The 18,450-nt window shown below is 42.8% G+C and overlaps 1 protein-coding gene across 2 annotated transcripts in view; it reads right to left on the minus strand.

Annotated features, from left to right (window-relative positions):
- Positions 1-2,847: 2,847 nt before the first annotated feature.
- Positions 2,848-18,450, minus strand: part of FYCO1 (FYVE and coiled-coil domain autophagy adaptor 1) — a 53,776-nt gene continuing 38,173 nt past the window's right edge. For both annotated transcript variants that reach the window (XM_074151053.1, XM_074151052.1), the window contains exons 15-18: positions 10,702-10,797; positions 8,518-8,728; positions 7,138-7,247; positions 2,848-6,683 (exon numbers count right to left, since the gene is read on the minus strand). In XM_074151053.1, the coding sequence (XP_074007154.1) occupies positions 6,608-6,683; positions 7,138-7,247; positions 8,518-8,728; positions 10,702-10,797 (493 nt within the window). In that variant the 3' untranslated portion in view covers positions 2,848-6,607. The remainder of the gene's footprint in view (positions 6,684-7,137; positions 7,248-8,517; positions 8,729-10,701; positions 10,798-18,450) is intronic.

Genomic DNA, 18,450 nt, shown 5'->3' on the forward strand with positions numbered 1-18,450 from the left:
CATCTCCTGCTCTGAGTCAGGCTGCTCCTCGCCGCTGCGTCTGGGGAGAGCTGGGGGACCAGGCACAGGTTTTACCTTGTGGGTCCTGTCCCACCAGGGCTGCCTGTGGCCTGGCAGCTGCTAGTGGCTTCCCAGGCTGCCGGCATCCCCCAGACCCACGGGAAAGCTGCCTCCAGCTGCAGCCTCGTCCCTGGCAGGGTCCCTCGCTGCCAGCCACCACACAGCAGGGACTCAGTCATGGAGGAACCTGCTGCCATCACCCCCTCCTCTGTCTGCCAAGGGCCTCTGGCCTCCAGCAGCACAGCTCCTTGCAGCCAAGCCCTCCTGGGGCTCCTCTGTCCCTCTGCCTGCAGGTTTTAGCTGGATTTAACCCACCAAAATCCCTCTCGTGCCTCCCTAGGGTGTCCCCAGACTTCAGCTGATGCTGTCTCCCTGGAGGGCAGGTTTCCCTGAAGGCGAGGGGTATTGCCTTCCCTGCCCCATTGCTCCTCACGCCTCCCATGGGACGTGGGACACTGCCTGCACCCTACCCACATCTCCAGCAGGGCAGTCACTGAGAAGTTCTGGGAGAGGCCTGAGATCTTCCATGGCTCCTCTCCACTCTCTTTAAGATATTTTTTCCCAGATGTTCCCAGTTTCAGGTTTCGGTTTCCTCTGCTGTCCCTTTTCTTTGAAGGAGCAGCTCGGCTCGGCTTTGCCCTGAGTGTTGCATTGTCACCCTGAGACCCTTCAACTCCTAGTCCCCACCTCAGACTTCAGAGAGCCAGAAGTGTGCCAGGACCCCAGATTTCACCCCAGTGGGAACTGTGCCAGACCTGCCCGTTGGCCTAACACTCCCGAACCACGCGAAAGCTGGGCGCAACGCTGTAGCAGGGACAGCCACGGCAGCAGCTTTGGCTTGTCCTCGATTTGCTATGGTGAAGGGCTCAGAGGTGGCTGTGACCGCAGTGCAGGCAGTCACGTAGCATGGGCACCAGCTTGTGGTATAGAGAGGAAGTTGGGAGAACCGATGAGAAACTTCCACTATCTGCAGGCAAACCCGCCTCACTGATCATAGAATCGTTTGGTCGGAAGAGACCTTTAAGATCACCAGGTCCAACCGTTAACCTAACACTGCCAAGTTACCACTAAAGCAGGTGGTAACTGGTCCCTCAGAACCACATCTACAGGTCTTTGAAATTTCTCCAGGGATGGTGACTCGGCTTCCCTGGGCAGCCTGTTCCAAAGCTGGACAACCTTTCGGTGAAGAAATTTTTCCTAATAGCCAATCCAAACCTCCTCTAATGCAATTTGAGGCTGTTTCCTCTTGTCCCATCACTTGTTACTTGGGAGAAGAGACCGACCCCCGCCTCTCTACACCCTCCTTTCAGGGAGCTGGAGAGAGCGAGAAGGTCTCCCCTCAGCCTCCTTTTCTCCAGGCTGAACTCCCCCAGCTCCCTCAGCCTCTCCTCATAAGACTTGTGCTCTAGACCCTTCATCAGCTTCATTGCCCTTCTCTGGACATACTCCAGCCCCTCAATGTCTTTTTTGCGGTAAGGGGCCCAGAACTGGACACAGTAACGATGCCTGCTCCTGCCTGACACAGAGATGGGCTTTGTAGAAGCACCTCTTCCAGAGAGCAGAAAAGCAATGGACAAGTGTGAAAGAACAACAATGGGTGCTGCAATTGTCACTGTAGTGACAGTCGATAAAGTAGACCAGGTGTAGTCGTACCAAACCAAACACATCAACCTGAGTTTGGTGTGTGCAAACCCACCATCTCCAAGTATGATCTGGATCAATTATCCATCAGTTAGCTGACCAGACACCTGGCCCTAGCGCCCCTGAATGCTGCCTGTTTTTTCCGAGCCTCCTGGGCCATATGTGTTTTGAAACCTTATTATTTGGACTTCAGAGCACCCCTGTGACATTTCAATGGCTAACAGAGAGGATATTGCTGTCTCACGGCAGCTTAACGTGGTCCCTGCAGCAGAATGTCATTCTGGGTGTGACAAGGCCAGTTCTTAGGGTGGGTTAAGACCCTATGTAAGGCAGCACTAGGGCTGGGAGAGCCTTGCCCCTGGCACCAAAGAAGGTAGGAGATATTGGCCAGTATGGCTGAATGTGGATTTTTGGAGATATACACAAAGGCTTTTAACAAGCTACCGCCTCCCCCGCAGAGCTGTTGTACAGCCAAGGTACGGTCGCTTACACGGGTGTTGCAAGTCCCTTGCACTGTGGGCTAGGCTTCCAGCTGGAGACTCTGTCCTAGAGAGAAGCCTCTGAGGATGGAGCTGGGGCTGGTGCTCCTGCTGGAGCACGGGGACAGGAAGCGCTGTGGCCTCAACCCCAGCAGGAAACTCCTGTGAGGAAACAGAAATAATTAATAAAAGAAGCGATGACTGGTTGTGATGGGGCCCGTTGTTGCATTTGGATGTCCCCAGCAGCTGAGAGGAGCCTATGCATTTACCACGTGCCCCAGGGCTGGGACTACAGCTGTGAACTCCGAGGTGGCAGGTGAAGAGTCCCCCAGCTCACACAGGGCTCCTTTCCCTCCCACAGCCCTGCAGCACAACCCGGGCCTGCAGACCCGGCCAGCACCCGGGGAAAACCAGACGGGAGCCCTAAGCAGAAGGGCACCACTGCTCAGTGTCCTGGACCACTGCGAGTGCAATTGCTGTCCTCAGCGAGGCTTTGTTTTTGCTTGGTTCTACCACACAGACGTGGCCTTTCTCCACCAGCATGACAAACTACTTTCTATTTTCCTTATTTTCTAATATTTTTTCCTGCTTCGCAGCTGATCATAAAATCACCTGATTTATCGTCCAGACAAAGCTATCTCTCTGAGGCAGAAAAGGGACATACACTCTCAATGATATAGAATTTATTTTTTTAATTCCTGAGGTTAAAAAAGGAAAAAAGAAAGCATCAAGAAACATTCCAGTACACAACCGTCTACATCTCTGTAACTGTACAGACGCTGGTATACATAAACCTCTTTTTCTCCCATCTGGAGTGTGAAGTTTGATGTGAACGGGGTTTGCAATTCTTTGGCAGTTAAGACCAAAAGATGCTTCTGAACAAGTTACAATCTCAGTGATTGAGAATAATTAAAACTATAGTGCAATTTCAATTTAAAACAAGTAGCAAAGTCAGGCTTTTGTAGCTTTGCTATTTTGTCACGTGGTACACTCGGGTGCAATACATCTCAGTGATTTTTCATAAAGCAACATAAAGTAACACTGAGTAAAGGAACACTGTTATTTTCTTAAAGCAATTACATAAACCTCTGCATAACAAAAATTACCCTCCATTGTTCCAGCACCCAGGGAAAATACTCAGCTGCTGACCACAATGTATACTCTTTGTCCCATGAGTGCGACATCCCCTTAAATCAATCTCATGATTGATTTCAAATGTTTATTTTCTCTTAACTACATAGCTGGGGATAAAAGGCCTAATTCAAAGAAATGACCTGAGAATCCATAGGTAAACAGATTTACCAGTGTCCCTGGCACAGCTCACACGAACAAGTGCTTTGTGAATGGGAGAATAAGGTGCTTGAACGAAATCATCTCTTGCACAAACCTACACTAGTGCTAGTCCTTTATTGCATTTCCTTGGCGCCAGTAATAAACAGTCAGGGACACTGATACAAAGCGCTGGTACTAATGACAGGTTCTTTACTGTCTTCTCTACACAGCCTCTGAGGTGGAAAAGACTCCCTCATCTAGGTGACATGATGGGATTCCTGTTCTTGAACAGCTGTGCTCCTGTCCACTTGTACCTTACCAGTCTGAGTATTTCCTCTTTTGAAACTTTTTCTCCTTCCTAAATAGTCGCCTTGGTTAGAAGCAAACCTTTTTGTCTTTAAACTACAGGTTCTGGCTTCCACTCGTAGTTCTCTTTCAGAGAGCAAAAAAGCCACAAAACCACTCTCATGGGGCAGGAAAACCTGAAGAAAAAGTATCATAAAGACTCAAATGTTAAAAAAAAAAGGATGCAGTCTTTCTTTTCCCCTCCTCCCAAACATACGTTTCAGCCAGCTTCGGGACTGTCTACGTGGAAGCCTTGCAGGGAAAGATCTGGTTTACCAGATAGAGCCAATTACTTCAAGAGTTACATAAAGAGTGGCTTAAAAGTATTTGCCACGGGATGAAAAAATGTTAAGAACTGGGATGCAGAGAGGAAATCCAGAGGCAAGTCTGTCAAATGATTTTGAATGGAGATATTTCAAATACTTCTGAGCAGAGATGTCATATTTTGGCCCAAGATATTTGACAGTGTCCCTTTACCTTATATTTGGCATTTTAAGAAAGATATCCTGGTAAGATTAGTATTCTAACTAAAATAACAGCAAAATGCTTTAAAAAACCACACCTAAAAGCTTAAAGGAAAACTGCAGCAGACTTCAGTAACAGCTCAGTGAAAATGCATAGCATATGGTACACAGTACTCCATTTTTAAGCAATAAATAAATCTTTTCTTGCCTAATTAAATACAAAATATAGCTTCAACACTGAAACATGCCATAATTCATGAACCGATCCATGTGCCATTTTATGGCCTGTTTATTGCCAACCTCAGTCGCTTGCCCATCTCATTTTCATGCACGGAGCCAGGTAAGGGTTTAACTGCGTTGCAGCCTGTTCCCTCAGGAAGGGGAGCAAACCAGGAGTGCACCTCTCCCTGTCCCCTCTGCCTGGCAGAGGCTGGGGAGCACACCACCAGTACTGGGGAGAGGCATCTGAAGGGAAGGGAAAGCTATCCATGAGCCAGACACCTAAAATCTGTGCTCCACGAAAAGTAGTCATTCTTTCACAATTTTTTTTCAAGATCACTGTATTTATACATTGTTAACAACCGAAATGAACGATTAGCAACCTTTAGATTTATCTGCACTATTCTTTCCTATAATCAGAAATTTCCCCCTACCTCAGCTGCTACTATGTAAATGTCCAACACTTGCCTTGTGATATCCATCTTTTAAACAACTGGCCTTCTGGTGTAGGAGAACCCTTATGGGTAATGGATCAGACCAGCGACACATAAACACCAACTGGACTCTCCTGACTTTCTTCCCTAGTCAAGCTGATCCCTCCAATTCTTTACCATTGTTTTTACATTTACAAGTTTACCCCTTTTCCCTCCCCTAAATCATTTGCTTCTGCTTGTGTTTGCCCTTTTTTCTTCTTTCCCCTCATGCGTTATTTTCTGCCATGACCCCTATTTACCAGCTACAGCTGCCACCAAGAGTCTACAGGGTTCCTGGCAGGCTGTGCTGGTCTTCTACCAACTGCTGCGCTGAAGTCTTCCAGGTCTGTCTGAGGTTTCCTTGGGAGAACAATAACACGAGAAATCAGACACACCTAATATGATGAAGAGTGCTGGCTTGGAGAAAAGAGCTTTTCTCCCTTCTTCTGCCAAATGTTTTGCTTTTCCATCAGATGACAGGAGTTTTAAACAGAAAAAAATCTGCTTTCAGAGATTTTGACAAAAAGTTGAAATTCTATACAGAAAGCAGATGGTTTGCATGGAAATTTTCTATAAAGCAGAACCCAGTCTTCCCTTAAAAGGCAGTGTTTACAGCCAGCTCTGTCCCCAGATCCGAGATGGCAAGTTAGCAGTTGGCTAGGGCAACTGCAAGGGTTAGGAAAGAGGCAGAATGCACTGACACCAGGCAGAGAGCGCTCCAGGGCTGGATACGCATTTGGTTTTGGATGGACTTTTTGGGACTGACTCAAACATTATTGCTACCTTCCACGTGGTCTGGAGAGAGAGTGCTGTCCTCCTCAGAAACTGTGCTTTCCTCTGAATGCTGATGACTAAGGTGCAAAAGCAGGAAAAAGGAATGCTCCTCTTCCTAATATGACACAGTGAGCAGTACTTCATTCTACAGATCATACTCCTGATTCCGCTGCTGGTACTTACCGTAAGAGCTCATTTCAGTGGAGCAACTTACGGAGTATGGTGAGCAAAAGTGAAAGGAGCTGCTGCTTCGTGTTGTATTATTTTGTAATTGGTATTTAGTACCAAAGCATTTGTAAAAGCCAGTTAAGACTTACCAAATCTTAGTTCAAAATGTGAAAAACCCCTATGTTTACATTTTATAAAACTTGGGAAAGATAAAAAATTCTAGATGGATTACAGTATATGCCTGTGAAGACTGAAGTATTGCATAGTTGTTGTTCTGATTGTAAGAGCACTAGAGCAGAACAGAAATGGTTATATTTACTTCTCCATGAAGAGGTCAACAAAAATACACATTTTTCTTTAAATTTCCTTTTGAAGGATATTTTGGAAGAAAAGTAATTCAATTTTCAGTAGAGAATTTCAGTTTGCATTTAGACACCCCCACATTTATTTTTTTCCCCACTGAAAAAAATTTGGTTATTATTGACCTGTTATATCAAAAAACATGGCTTTTCAGCAATCTGTACACAGTACAGAACCATTAGTGTTCCTAAGAAGGCTTCCGGTTTTTAGTGTATACATGTTTTCTAAGTGCATTATAACTATTGCATAGTTTCAAAGTCTTCAAACACAGTGGTAATCATAATGCTTACGTGTACATAAATAATAGCATTTCTTAAAAATTGAATTAAAAATAACGCAGTATAGTCAAAGGCTATGGAAAATCACTTCCATCATAGATGACAGGTCGCTCGACAGCCAAGTGGTAAAACACTCTTTTTGAGATAAACCTGTCAAGGAAAAAAAGACAGCATGATGATCACATTAGCTGAAGTCAACTAGACAGGAAGCCTTAAAAGCATATTCAGTCCTTCAGTTTATACTGAGGCAAAAGTCTGACTGGTGTTCAGAAGCATGCCTGTGCAAGGGCTGCCACGTCTGTTGTTAATAAGATGACAATCCTGACTAAACTGTCTTGGAAAGAGTCACAAATGACTTGTTTACTTCTGTTTACCTTCCCAGAGGTTGAGACAGAAGAGTGGAATTTAGTTCCAGGGGAGAAAAAAAAAAAAAACCCAAGAAAAAAAAGGGAATAAGAACCAAAACTTGAACTGAAGATCTTCTGCCAATCCAGGACCAATTTCTCATACCTACTTCTGAATGGCGGAATAATGGTACATCTGATCAGTTCCACAGTCTGTAAAACCAAGCTTATTTCACCTTTTACAGCCAGCTGGGACCTACCTAGAGAATGTGTTGTCAAATATCAGTGTATAGATTCCAGAGTTTCTGACTTTCACCTGTCCTCTGATAGTTTCCTTATGAGAATTGCAGCGGGTCATAGGAATAAGAACCTGGAATTCAATACAAATCGAAATGAAACTTGCTATTTGCCCCATAAATTGACATTTGCCTTCAGAAAAATATTTAGACTTGAGCCATCTTGAAACCTTCAAAGTGCATATGTGTCTGCAAAACTATTTATTTTCACTGATTAGCATTAAAAATTCACCAAACGAAAATCTCATGGTGAGACATCTGTTTTCCTTTGATAACCTCTTTACAGCATTAAGCTATGGCTATAAATCACTGCTTTAAAGATGGAATCAAATCGTGATCTTTTTAATCTTAATCTAAGTTTACTAACATCTGCAGCGCTACATTAAAGCTATATAAATACATCCAAGAACAGAATTTAGCTAAATATGTCTTTCAATATATGCTTTTATATTCCCTGTATTATAAAATAAGCTTTCTAAGCAAATTTTAATTGTATATCTAAGCTTATAGCAAAAGTGTGTATAACCATCTATCTTGCTGAAAAACCCTAGCAGAGACAGTTGCCAGAACAGCAGCTGACACAGATCAAGGATGACCCTATAAAATCCAAAGTTATATCAAATAGATGTATCAAGACTGAAGCAACATCGACTCTTCATTTGGCTTTCAGATTAAGAAAAAAAGAGATTTTAACGCATGCTATATAAATGTCTTATTCCCCCAGTGAAATCACAGCCTTAGAGCTCCCCCTACCATCGTGGGTTAAACCAACAGCTGCCTTGTCTTCATTAAGATTTTGCAATTAGCTGAGTAACACAGATTCACTTAATCCATAGTCCTCATGAAATATGGACAGCACATAGAAAAATGGTACCTTGGGCACTGGCAAAGCACTTTGGCACACCATCAAGGCACTTCAAATATATGCTTCTCTGTAAGAACTGTAGGTAACCCAATCAATTTATCTGTCTCCTTGTGGCCTCTGCTATAGAGCCTGGCAAGATCAGTCCTAAGCAGTTCACACATTAAGTAATATTGAGGAGAGAAAAAAGATTAATTTTGCAGGCTTGGACTTTTATTTTTCCTTAGTAACAGTGCATGAATTTCAGGTGCGACCAATAGAAGCTACAGTGCTTTTCAACTCAACTTTTGCAGGCAGCATTACTTAATTAAAGATGTAGCTCTGCCTTCAGAAGAATTGTAGCTTAATTGGAGAAACATGTCCTTAATGGAATAGCAACTGGCACTCTTGTGAAGACCTCCTAGCTATACTTGCTGATTCCTCCAGGTGGCCGACTGTAGTGTACTACAATCTCTAAGGCAGTAAGGAAAGAAAGGCCTTACTTTGCATTGATCCAGCGGTGTGTCTTCTGATTCTTGGTAGACAACGCTGAAAGATATGCTTTTAGGGTCTGATGAAAAGATCCAGCTAATTGTTAACCCCATCTCTGTAACGGTGATGGGAATGATACTGTAGGTGCTGGATTTAATGAACAGCTCTCTGTTGCTTTCCCCAAAATTTAATATCTCTTCCACTGTAAGGGGTAATTTGATCCTGTGAGGAAGAAAAATACAATTACTTTAAGAGATCCAATCTAATTACTCAGACAGAAACAATAAAAATTGCTTTTTATTTTCCATCTGAGGCAGACTCCACAGCAACTTTGTGACAGGTCCACAACATGCACAAAAATTCAGCCTTGGATGAAGGGAAGAACTACAGAAAAGGTGACTGATATCAAGTAATTTCACTGCTCTGGCAAATGTGGGTATTACTCACTTTTTTATTTCATTTCCTCTAGAAAAAGCTATTGCTTGAATAAAGCTTTTTAGTTACTATGGTAAAACAAAAGAGTCTGCTGCCCTCTACTGTTCTTTTTAAACAACAATTCAAACAAAAATTAGTCACCTAATTTATTCACCTTTCTAGGTATCTTTTGTACAGGAAATAGGGATCAGGAATACAGAGGGGACAGATGGATGGAATGTGAAGAGCAGCTCTGTCTAGATCCGCTGAAGCATCTAATGCTACTGCTTGGTCTGTTTTACCCAAGCAAGCTGCATAAAAGCTTACGCAAAGTACTTCCAATTAAAAAGGGAGTTCTTAGCACCCAGCTGCTCTGGAGTCTTAAGGCATTATATTAGCCTACCTCATTCTGATACCTATTTCAGACTGCAGACAGTGAGGCCCTTAAACAGGAGAATGCTGCGTGCTTTCTTCAGGAGAAACCTGTAATTTCTAGGAGCTGTGGATCTCACCTACATTACCCTAACTAAAACTAATCTAACGTATCACTCTTTAGGCCAAATAAATTGTTTCCAAATCAGTGTAAATCACAATACTGTGATTTGTTTGTCAGCAGCTATCAAAAATCAACACATTTGCCAGAAGATATCACACAGTCACCATGATGATTTGCTGTTCTAGAGGAAGGAGGTGTTCAGTTTCCAACCATGACTACACAGTGGTTATGGATCACAGCTGATTTATTATGATAACTATTACACTCTGGCCAGAGAGGAAGCTTCATATTGCTTTGCTTACCTTGTTACGTTCCTCTTAGCTGAAATAACTGCTGGGGTGTCTCAGGTGATTTTTGATTTTAATAACCTAACGATCACTCTTCATTTTGCCCTAACAGCCCAAATATGATTTTAGTTACTGTTTCATTTACCCGGTTCTCTGAACAGCAGCAACAAGGTTGAAACATGGACTGATTTACCTCCCTGCAGTCCAAAATTTAAAACCTTCTCCATAACTAAGCCAAAATTTCAAAGCTAGGCTTAAGGGGAGAGTGAGCAAAGGGGAATTTCTCAAAGTCACAGGCATCTTCATATGTTAGATTCCCTTCTTGGCTGTGCAAGTGATATGGTGTATCGCTATTGCACATAACGATTAATTTCAGAGCAGGATACATGCAGACAATTGTGTGCACGCAGTTCACAGAAGCTGAGCAGAGGCTCAGCTGAACAGTTTTTGCTATGGCATGAATCAGCCAGAGGAGGCAAGACAGCTTCTGTGAGGCCACCAATATAGATAATATTAGATAATATTATGTATTATATGTATTATGTATATATTAATATTATGTATAATAGATACATGCTCCAAAAGGCCATGAATTCCCTCCCCATGACAAAGGTCTGACTAGCACTGCACTCCCTGACTTTCCCCTACATCTTCCAGAGACTACTAGAATTACACACCCTTCTCTCTAAGACCCCTTCCTGTTCACAGCACCTCCTCCAGTAAGAATAGGAAGGAAGGTTTTCTGATGTGATATGGACCCAAATCTTTCCTTATTCCCCACTGGCACTAAAGTTTTGGGGGACTCAAAAGAGAGGACGTGGCTCATTACTGCTGTTCTGTGTAGTTTATACTCTCTGCTCCTCCTCAGACCAAATTCTAATGTGGGACACAAGCGATCAGCTCTTCCAGCAGCCTGCAAGGCTTGTGCTCACAGAGCTGATTATCTGAGCTCAGCCTTTATTCTTCCAGCCTTGTAGTAACAAAATTGTTCTGCTTACATGATTTCTCCTGACTTCAACAAGCATATCTCAGCATCTTGAGCAACTTGCCACTCTTCCGATTCATCAAAGTTCGAAGAATTACACGTGCTGTTTCTAGGACAAGAAAAAAAACAGGAAAGACATGATTGTCTGAGTAGTATGTGGTCAAATGCCATCTGCACGCTGATGTCTTCCTGAAAAGGAAATGTTTTGATAGTCATGATGCCAAATTATAGAATTTTTATTTTGCTCATTCTAGTGACAAAACTGTCGGGGCAAAACTGCAGCCCCATTCTGTCAGCCACTCTGCATAAATGTAAAACTGTTCCCATCCTTTTTTCCTGAGCTAAGAGGTATACATACATCCAGAACATCTCTTCAACAGTCTTAAGATAAATTCCCTATTGAGACACTGCCAGGTTTTAAATATTCCCTGACATGTAGAAAACTTGAAGGAGGGCAGACACAAGCAAAACAGTCTAGACGTGTCCTTTAAACAAAGCTTGCACAGGGATATGACATTTGCCCTGGATTTAATCTGTGAGGTGTTTTACAAACATATTATCCAGTTCCTTATTCTGACAATGGTACACAAAACATATTTTATCTTGTAAAGTCTCTACCATGTATCTTCTTTTCATGTAAGAAACACTGGATGATCCAAACACGAATACACTGAAAAAGCTGGTCGGGATGACAAAGCAGGATGCCTCCTCCACACCATGATGAGTCCAGGAGAGCAGAGGGAGTAGATGGAAGAACCTGCCACCCACTCCTTACCTCAAAAAGGGTGCATGCTCTGGGTGAACACCGGAGTAGCACCAGCTATGAACTACAGGGCTGGGACAGAGAGAGAAGAATGACTTTGAGAGTAAGTAAACATATGCTCATACTTTCCAAGTAAGTTAGAGCTTCTCTAACTGACACTTACTTTGCTTCTCTGCCTCTCAGCAGGTTGGTAACTGAGAAAATTAGGTTGTCATTCCCAGAAAAATGCCAAGGATTTAGCATTTTCTTTTAAATCCTACAGGACCATGCTCTACAAGCAGCGCTGCTGAGTACAAGAGCAGGGGAAAACATCTCCAGGCAACAGCACCTTCAGCTGGTCATTAGCAGCATCTGAATACTATGTCAGCACATGCAACCATGTGTGAGTTTAGTGGGGTGACACTATTGATTGGAACCAGGAAGAATTTACTGCTATGACTGCAAATTAAACTGCAACCACTGTCTACGTGTTTCCTGAACTCATAGAGCACTTTTATCTGTGGAATTCATATTCTCTTATTCCTGTAGCCTCTTGGGCGATTTTGACTTCTTCAGTGTCATACCGCCACTGCTAATACCCTAAGGAGACCGCTGCGAGCTGCAGGGAAAGCTCAAACCTGTGAATAAGTGCCAAAACCTGAGCCATAACCAAACATTACCCGCCCACTGAAATGTAGGAATGACACAATACATCTTGGTCCGTGAACATTCATATAACTTCTATGCAAATACTTAGGAAGTGATAAAAATCATTTCATTATTAACTACCTATCTTTATACAATTAGATAAGAAAACCGATTCTAAAAAAAAAACAAACAACAAATTGGAAAACTAAGTTACAGCTTGTAATCCTATAGATATATTTTGTTTGCACAGTGTGAACAGCAACAGACTTCAAGCTGTGATCCACATAACTCTCCCTTCCTGTCGTGATAGGTACGCAGCCTTAATTTCACAGCCTTGGATTCATACAGACCAAGAGAATTACAGGACTACGGGCTTCTCAGAAGTGACAAACTCTATGATTTATTATGAGATGCCATTAGAGTTCCTTTTAATCTGTTCATTTCACCTTTCTTTTGGGACCTTGAAATGTAAATTAAATCCCAGGACCAATAAACATTTCATGTTCTCCTCTAACATGTAATATTCTTTACTCCTGCTGCTGCTGCAATCTAACACGTGGTTACGTGATCAGCTTGCCACTTGGCTGCTCTAACCAATAAATTCACCTCACCTACTCACTACAGGCTAAAGGAGCACTAAGTCTCCTACTTTGTCTCTTAAATCCAAGTGCACTACAGTCACAAAGCAAATCCTTCTCTTTCTGATATCCTATTGAGCGCAATGGTCTAAACTAAGGTCTGGTAGCACGTGTGGAAAACACAAGAAACACACTCCTGTGATTTAACTGGAGCTCTTGTCCCCCTAACAAGAGAATTTATTCTTGCATGACCTATTCACACTAGGTGGCAGCATTAAGAATGTTCCTGCAGCTTGCCAAGTCCACAGCTTACGAATATGCACCCTCATGCATCAAAATCCAGGCTGTTTCTCTTACTTTCTTTCAAAAGTGAAATGAAGTAGGGCTGAAAAGCAGGAAGAACTGAAGCATGAAAAAGACACTACAAGAAGAAGAGAACAACTCTGTTTCAGCAAATCCTTGAGACACAGATTGTCAGAGGCTGGTCAGATATTTTGAAGTATGACTTCATGCTTGTCCTGTTCTTATGCTCTTCCTCAGGCATCTACTGTTGGTCATTGTCCCACAGCTGGATGAACAGTGCGGCTGTTCTTACATATGGAAAGCATTTCTTGCAAACGATACTGAAATACTGCCATGACCAACATCACAAATAGCTTTGGAAGTTAGAAATAAGAAGTCCCTTTCAGAATTCAAATCTGAAAAAAGCTGGTTCAACTCTGCCCTTGATAATTTTCTGTTTTCAGAAGCACCTGAGCTCTGGAAGCTGTAGCTTCGCATCTGAGGTGATGGCTTCATGTGGCTAAGCAGTGAAATCCCTGTCAGCAGCACAATGACTTCTGAATACAACTGCAGTCGTCCAGGTCCAGAACCTTACTGAAATGTATGAAAGCCAGAAAACTGAGAGCGGAGACTGTACAGGACCTCTTACAGCTGCTTAGCCCAGCAAACACCTCTGTAAATATCTCATGCCAAGAACCAATTGAAGGCATTATGCTGGAGTGCACAAATGATTCCTCGGGCCTGCTGTTATGCAGCAGGTGAGTACCTATCCCAGGCACCCTAACATAGTTACCAGCCTTCCTCTCCAGCAAGAAAGACAGAAAGACAGAGAGAAAGAGAGAAAAAGAGAAAGAGAGAAAGAGAGAGAGAAAGAGAGAAAGAGAGAATGAAAGAGAGAATGAAAGGGAGAGAGAAAGGAATAGTATGGCCAAGGATCTGAAGAAAGGATGTACAGGCAGCTCTTAGTGTGGGCAAGAAGAGAGGCGTGATTTGGGATGGAGCATGAGCTCATGAGCTCACTGAGTTTTTAAAAGGTTACAAAACAAGTATCTTGCATGAAGGAGTACGTATGGGTGGGAAGGGGGATGGAATGGTCACAGGAGGACCCTGATATATGTAGGGACGGGAAAACATCCCATACGCAGCTGATGAAAAAACATGGATAGACATGAAGATCCACCACTATGTGTTGTGAGTGGCCCACATATTGGTATGTACGAAATCCCAGCCATTTCTCTGAAAAATGTAGGATTTAACTATGCTACATCCTGTGTGAAAAACGAAACAAAAAACCAAAAGAACTCCCCTGCCTTAAAACTAGTTACGCTAGTAACTATCTGTACCAGAGGCAACTGGTGCATACAGAGAAAGCAAGCTAAGGAAACAGGCATGACAAAGGGATATTTCTGTGCTCCGAGGGACAATATTTGAGATTTTCTTAGTATTGTGATATGGAAGAGGTTTGGCAAAAGCTCTGTTATGAAGACAACTTTCAGTCATCAGTCATATGCTGTATTTGCAAGAGGTTCAGATAACAGGTTTCAAAATAAGCAATTTGGGATTAACAGGGTGCTTTCAAGTCCCCTCCCCAGCAGGAGGCAGCAAACGGATGACTATCGGAATCAACACTAGAAATACTGCCAAGCCGCTGCCCCAAAGAGCCTAAATACTGCACAGCCTGTCACCAAGGCTACAGCCAGCTCTATGGGTAACCCTAGTTTTTTTCATTTGTGAGATATTTGCTCCCAAAAATGAGCTGTTTTTTTTCTTAGATACCTTAGAATTTTCTCTTTGCACAGTTCTTTAGAGGATATTTGAGCAACCTACTCTAGTGGAGGTGTCCCTGCCCAGGGCAGGGGGGTTGGAACTCGATGATCTTTAAGGTCCCTTCCAACTCTAACCATTCCATGATTCTATATTACAGGGAAACTGAGGCAGAATTATAGGAGAGGTATAGCAAAGCCAGTTTCTGGCTGAAGTTTACACTGCTATCCCCCAAGAGCCCCAGGCCCTTTCAGCAGAGCTGGTGGCCAGCCTGTACCTGCCCAGAGGCTGTTCCATCCCAGGGCCTGCAGGTTCCCTGCAGCCGGTGCAGTTTCTCCACGCCAGGGGGCTTCACAACTAGGCAATGAAATGTTCTTCACACTGACCCATAGCTAGTCTCTCAGCCCTCTCCCTGAGATAAACTCACACAGTTCACCTCTATTTTTACCACAATTCTGAGGTTACAGTGATAATTCACGCATGCTGTAGCGGGTCTCCTGCAGGCAAACCGAGGAAGGCCCTTCAGCCTCGCAGAGGTACACGTACATAGACACACACACAGCAGCAGCCCTCACCACTCCTACGCCAGAGAGGGCTTCTTCAAGCAGGCCATCAAAAAATATTGTATGGAAACACAATCTCTGAAACAAGGGAGGAAACAGGTCAAATCACAGTTAGGCTAGCAAGCTGAAATAAAGTATCTCTGAGTTTCTTTTGATCCCAACTGCAGGATAAAGGGTTGAATGCTACTGATACTGCAGTCTTCTTTTGTACAGATTTTATTAGAAGTTACACAGAAGTAATTCCAGGGTTCCTTGTGTACGGATAAGGGCCAATGGACGTCAGGAGGGTACTGGTCTCCATGGGAGACCATCTCCATGGGTCTCCATCTCTGCCCATACAGTCTAAAAAGGAGCATCTCTGGTGACTGAGGAACAGCAGTTGCAATTGTGAACTAGGCTGACAGAGTAGCTCAGATGAGCTCTCCATAAATGCACGATTAAGACATTTCAAAAGTGACTCTGAACACTGTTCTAAGGAATTCAAATGGGCCTCTCTGGCAGAAAGGGCCGACTGCTGGCCCTCTGCAACACGGTGGGAACTGTCTCTTTCCTCAAGACAGACATTCACATCGGTTTAGGGTCCATGTGGTACCACGTAGCTTAGCCACTGCTTTATCACCCTCATACCCTCTTCTGCATCCGAAAATAACTGCTAAAAGCAGGTGGCTGCAGCAAACCTATTGTTCCTCTGTTTGACAGGGACAGTTTGTAAATATTTAGCGCCTTGCTACAGATTTGTTTCTTGGAGACAGAGGAATTGCTACCACATGCAATGAAGCACAAGGGAGAACTCAATTTTAAAGAGCACTACGGGGCCTTGCATTTCTCATGCAAGTAGTCTTCTTTCAGTAAATGACGCTGTAGGGGTAAGTCAAATTTGGTGTTGGGTTTTTTATACACATTTGCAGGTACCAAACTCGAGTACTCAGAAGTGCAAGCACACTACTCTACAGGATGGAGTCCCAGAAGCAGTCCAGCTCCTGTACCACAGGCTGCTGCAAAGATCTAGCTGCATGGACTAGCTTCTCTGAATACTGCTTCCTCTCTTGCAGAATCCATCCATGAGTAAGGCTATTACTTTTCTACACCTATTGAGCAGCGTCACCCAGACACCTCCACTTCCCTGCACACTCTCAAGAGCCTCCTCACAACTATTTCTCTCCTGTATCTTCTACCCACAGGCTGTAAAAGTCAATTCCCACCCCTGCCTTTGCTGCAAGTGAGAACAGTCACCCCTGCATAGGGTAGGCCCCCTCTGGCTCTTTTGTAAATGTGTGGAGGCCCTCCCAGCTTCTCCCATTGACTCTGAAAGAAAATATAGTACATATGCTACCTTTAACTACAGCTGAGATTGCCTTAAAGGTAAAAAATTCACTTGGGGATGGTCACCGACATAGTATCTTTCTAGCCATCTCTACCCCATCTCAGATGGGCAACAAAATCTGAGAGAAAATTGTCACTAGAATATTTTTGCCCCAGAAAAACTAGTAAAACTAGAAAGAATTGGAAAATCCAGTATTGTCACAAAATATGCATGAGTGGTTAAAAAAGGAAAATGGTAAATACAGATTAAGTTTTAATTTTGCAACTGATTTTCTGAAAAATTTGACTCTGGACATTTCAGACGAATGGCCACATGTAAGTGAATTTGAACTGGATCTCGAGAGCACAACTTGTTCAAGCCATTCTATCTGTAGTAGCATCACTCAAGAATCAAAACAAAGGAATAACTTCATATCGTGTCGTTTTGGTCAACAACAACTACGAAAGCTGTGATGTAGCGGTACGGACTTCAGCACTGATAAATAAACCAAACTGCCGCTTTCACATTTCCTTTGAAAGATAAGACGACTGCGTTCCCCTAAGATGCAACATCGTCTAGTAAGTGACTGTTTTCTTGACTTCAGGTGAATAAGTAGACAGTTTAAAAGAACAAAAAGAAGCTTTAGCATTTAGAAATATTCAAATTTGAATTATTTTGTTGATATCATACATATCCTCCATTCTGACTATGCAAAATTCAAGAGAAATGGTGGGGTTTTATTCAGACTGTTGAAGATACTGATTTTGCATTCTAGTTTTGTTATTAAATCTTTTCTGATGCCTTGTTATTGTAGTAGTTTTTTGCTTTACGCTTGCTCGCTTTTGAAACAGGTCTTTAGACAAATTTTTTTGATATCTGGAACTCAGAGGGTCTATGTCAATTATCTCCTTTCCACTTAAACTCTAGAATCTGTTTTTCTAACTCATATGTGCTTGAGTCTTCCTGATATGTTCTCATGTCTTCTAACAAATATGTATGAGATAGTAATGAGAATAGGTGAAATTATCTCAAAACCCTTTTGTAATGAAATCAGTTCATTTCTCAGCAAGACACATCACGTGATGCTGATAAGCATTATTTACCTTTTTCTGTTTATAGCCTGAATATACTGTCATGGCAAATAACGCTTTTTATTATTATGTGCTAAAATTACTTTTTATTTATATATTTTTTTAAAAAAGATTGAACTATATTGGAGTTTCTGTTTGGAACCCTGAGACAACAGAAATGAACAACTGGCAAGATCACTTATTACTGCTTTTTAAACCCTGCTTTTCAGGTGCAGCTACTAAAGCAGGATAGCTGATGAGCACAACAGAAATTAGACATTGGAGACCAAATTGGGGAAACCCCTGTAATACTGAGAGTACCAGCTCCTGTGATGCCCAATTCCCAGAGTGGTGGAAATAATAAGCAACCGCCTTCTGGTGGCAGGAGGAGAACTATTTATGCTGGGCCAAACCAGAATAGCTTGTTCAGACTCTCCATTACTTGCTTGCATTTCTGTTTCATTAATTTGCAAGTTAACTTTAACAGAACTAGACCTCAAAACAAATTGTGTATTAACACTGGACACTACACAACTCTCTTTAGTTCACTTTTCTACCAGTGATGTTGTTCCTATCCAATTTAAGCTCCTATTAAACTTCTAAATCTTTTTGCAACCTAGACTTGGTCCACATAGACTGTAACAACATTTCCCTGCAAATAAACTCATCCTGCTCGCTATTCTCCTCAGCAAGGAATTTTCGTCCTCCTCTTTCCCTATCTACCTAACACAATGCTTTCCCACTATCTCTCCTCGGGTAGAAAGATTACCACTGTAAGTCCACAAATAACTAGTCTGACAAGGCGTAACAGC

This window comes from Numenius arquata, chromosome 7 (genome assembly GCF_964106895.1).
Source record: "Numenius arquata chromosome 7, bNumArq3.hap1.1, whole genome shotgun sequence".
NCBI classification, from domain to species: Eukaryota; Metazoa; Chordata; class Aves; order Charadriiformes; family Scolopacidae; genus Numenius; species Numenius arquata.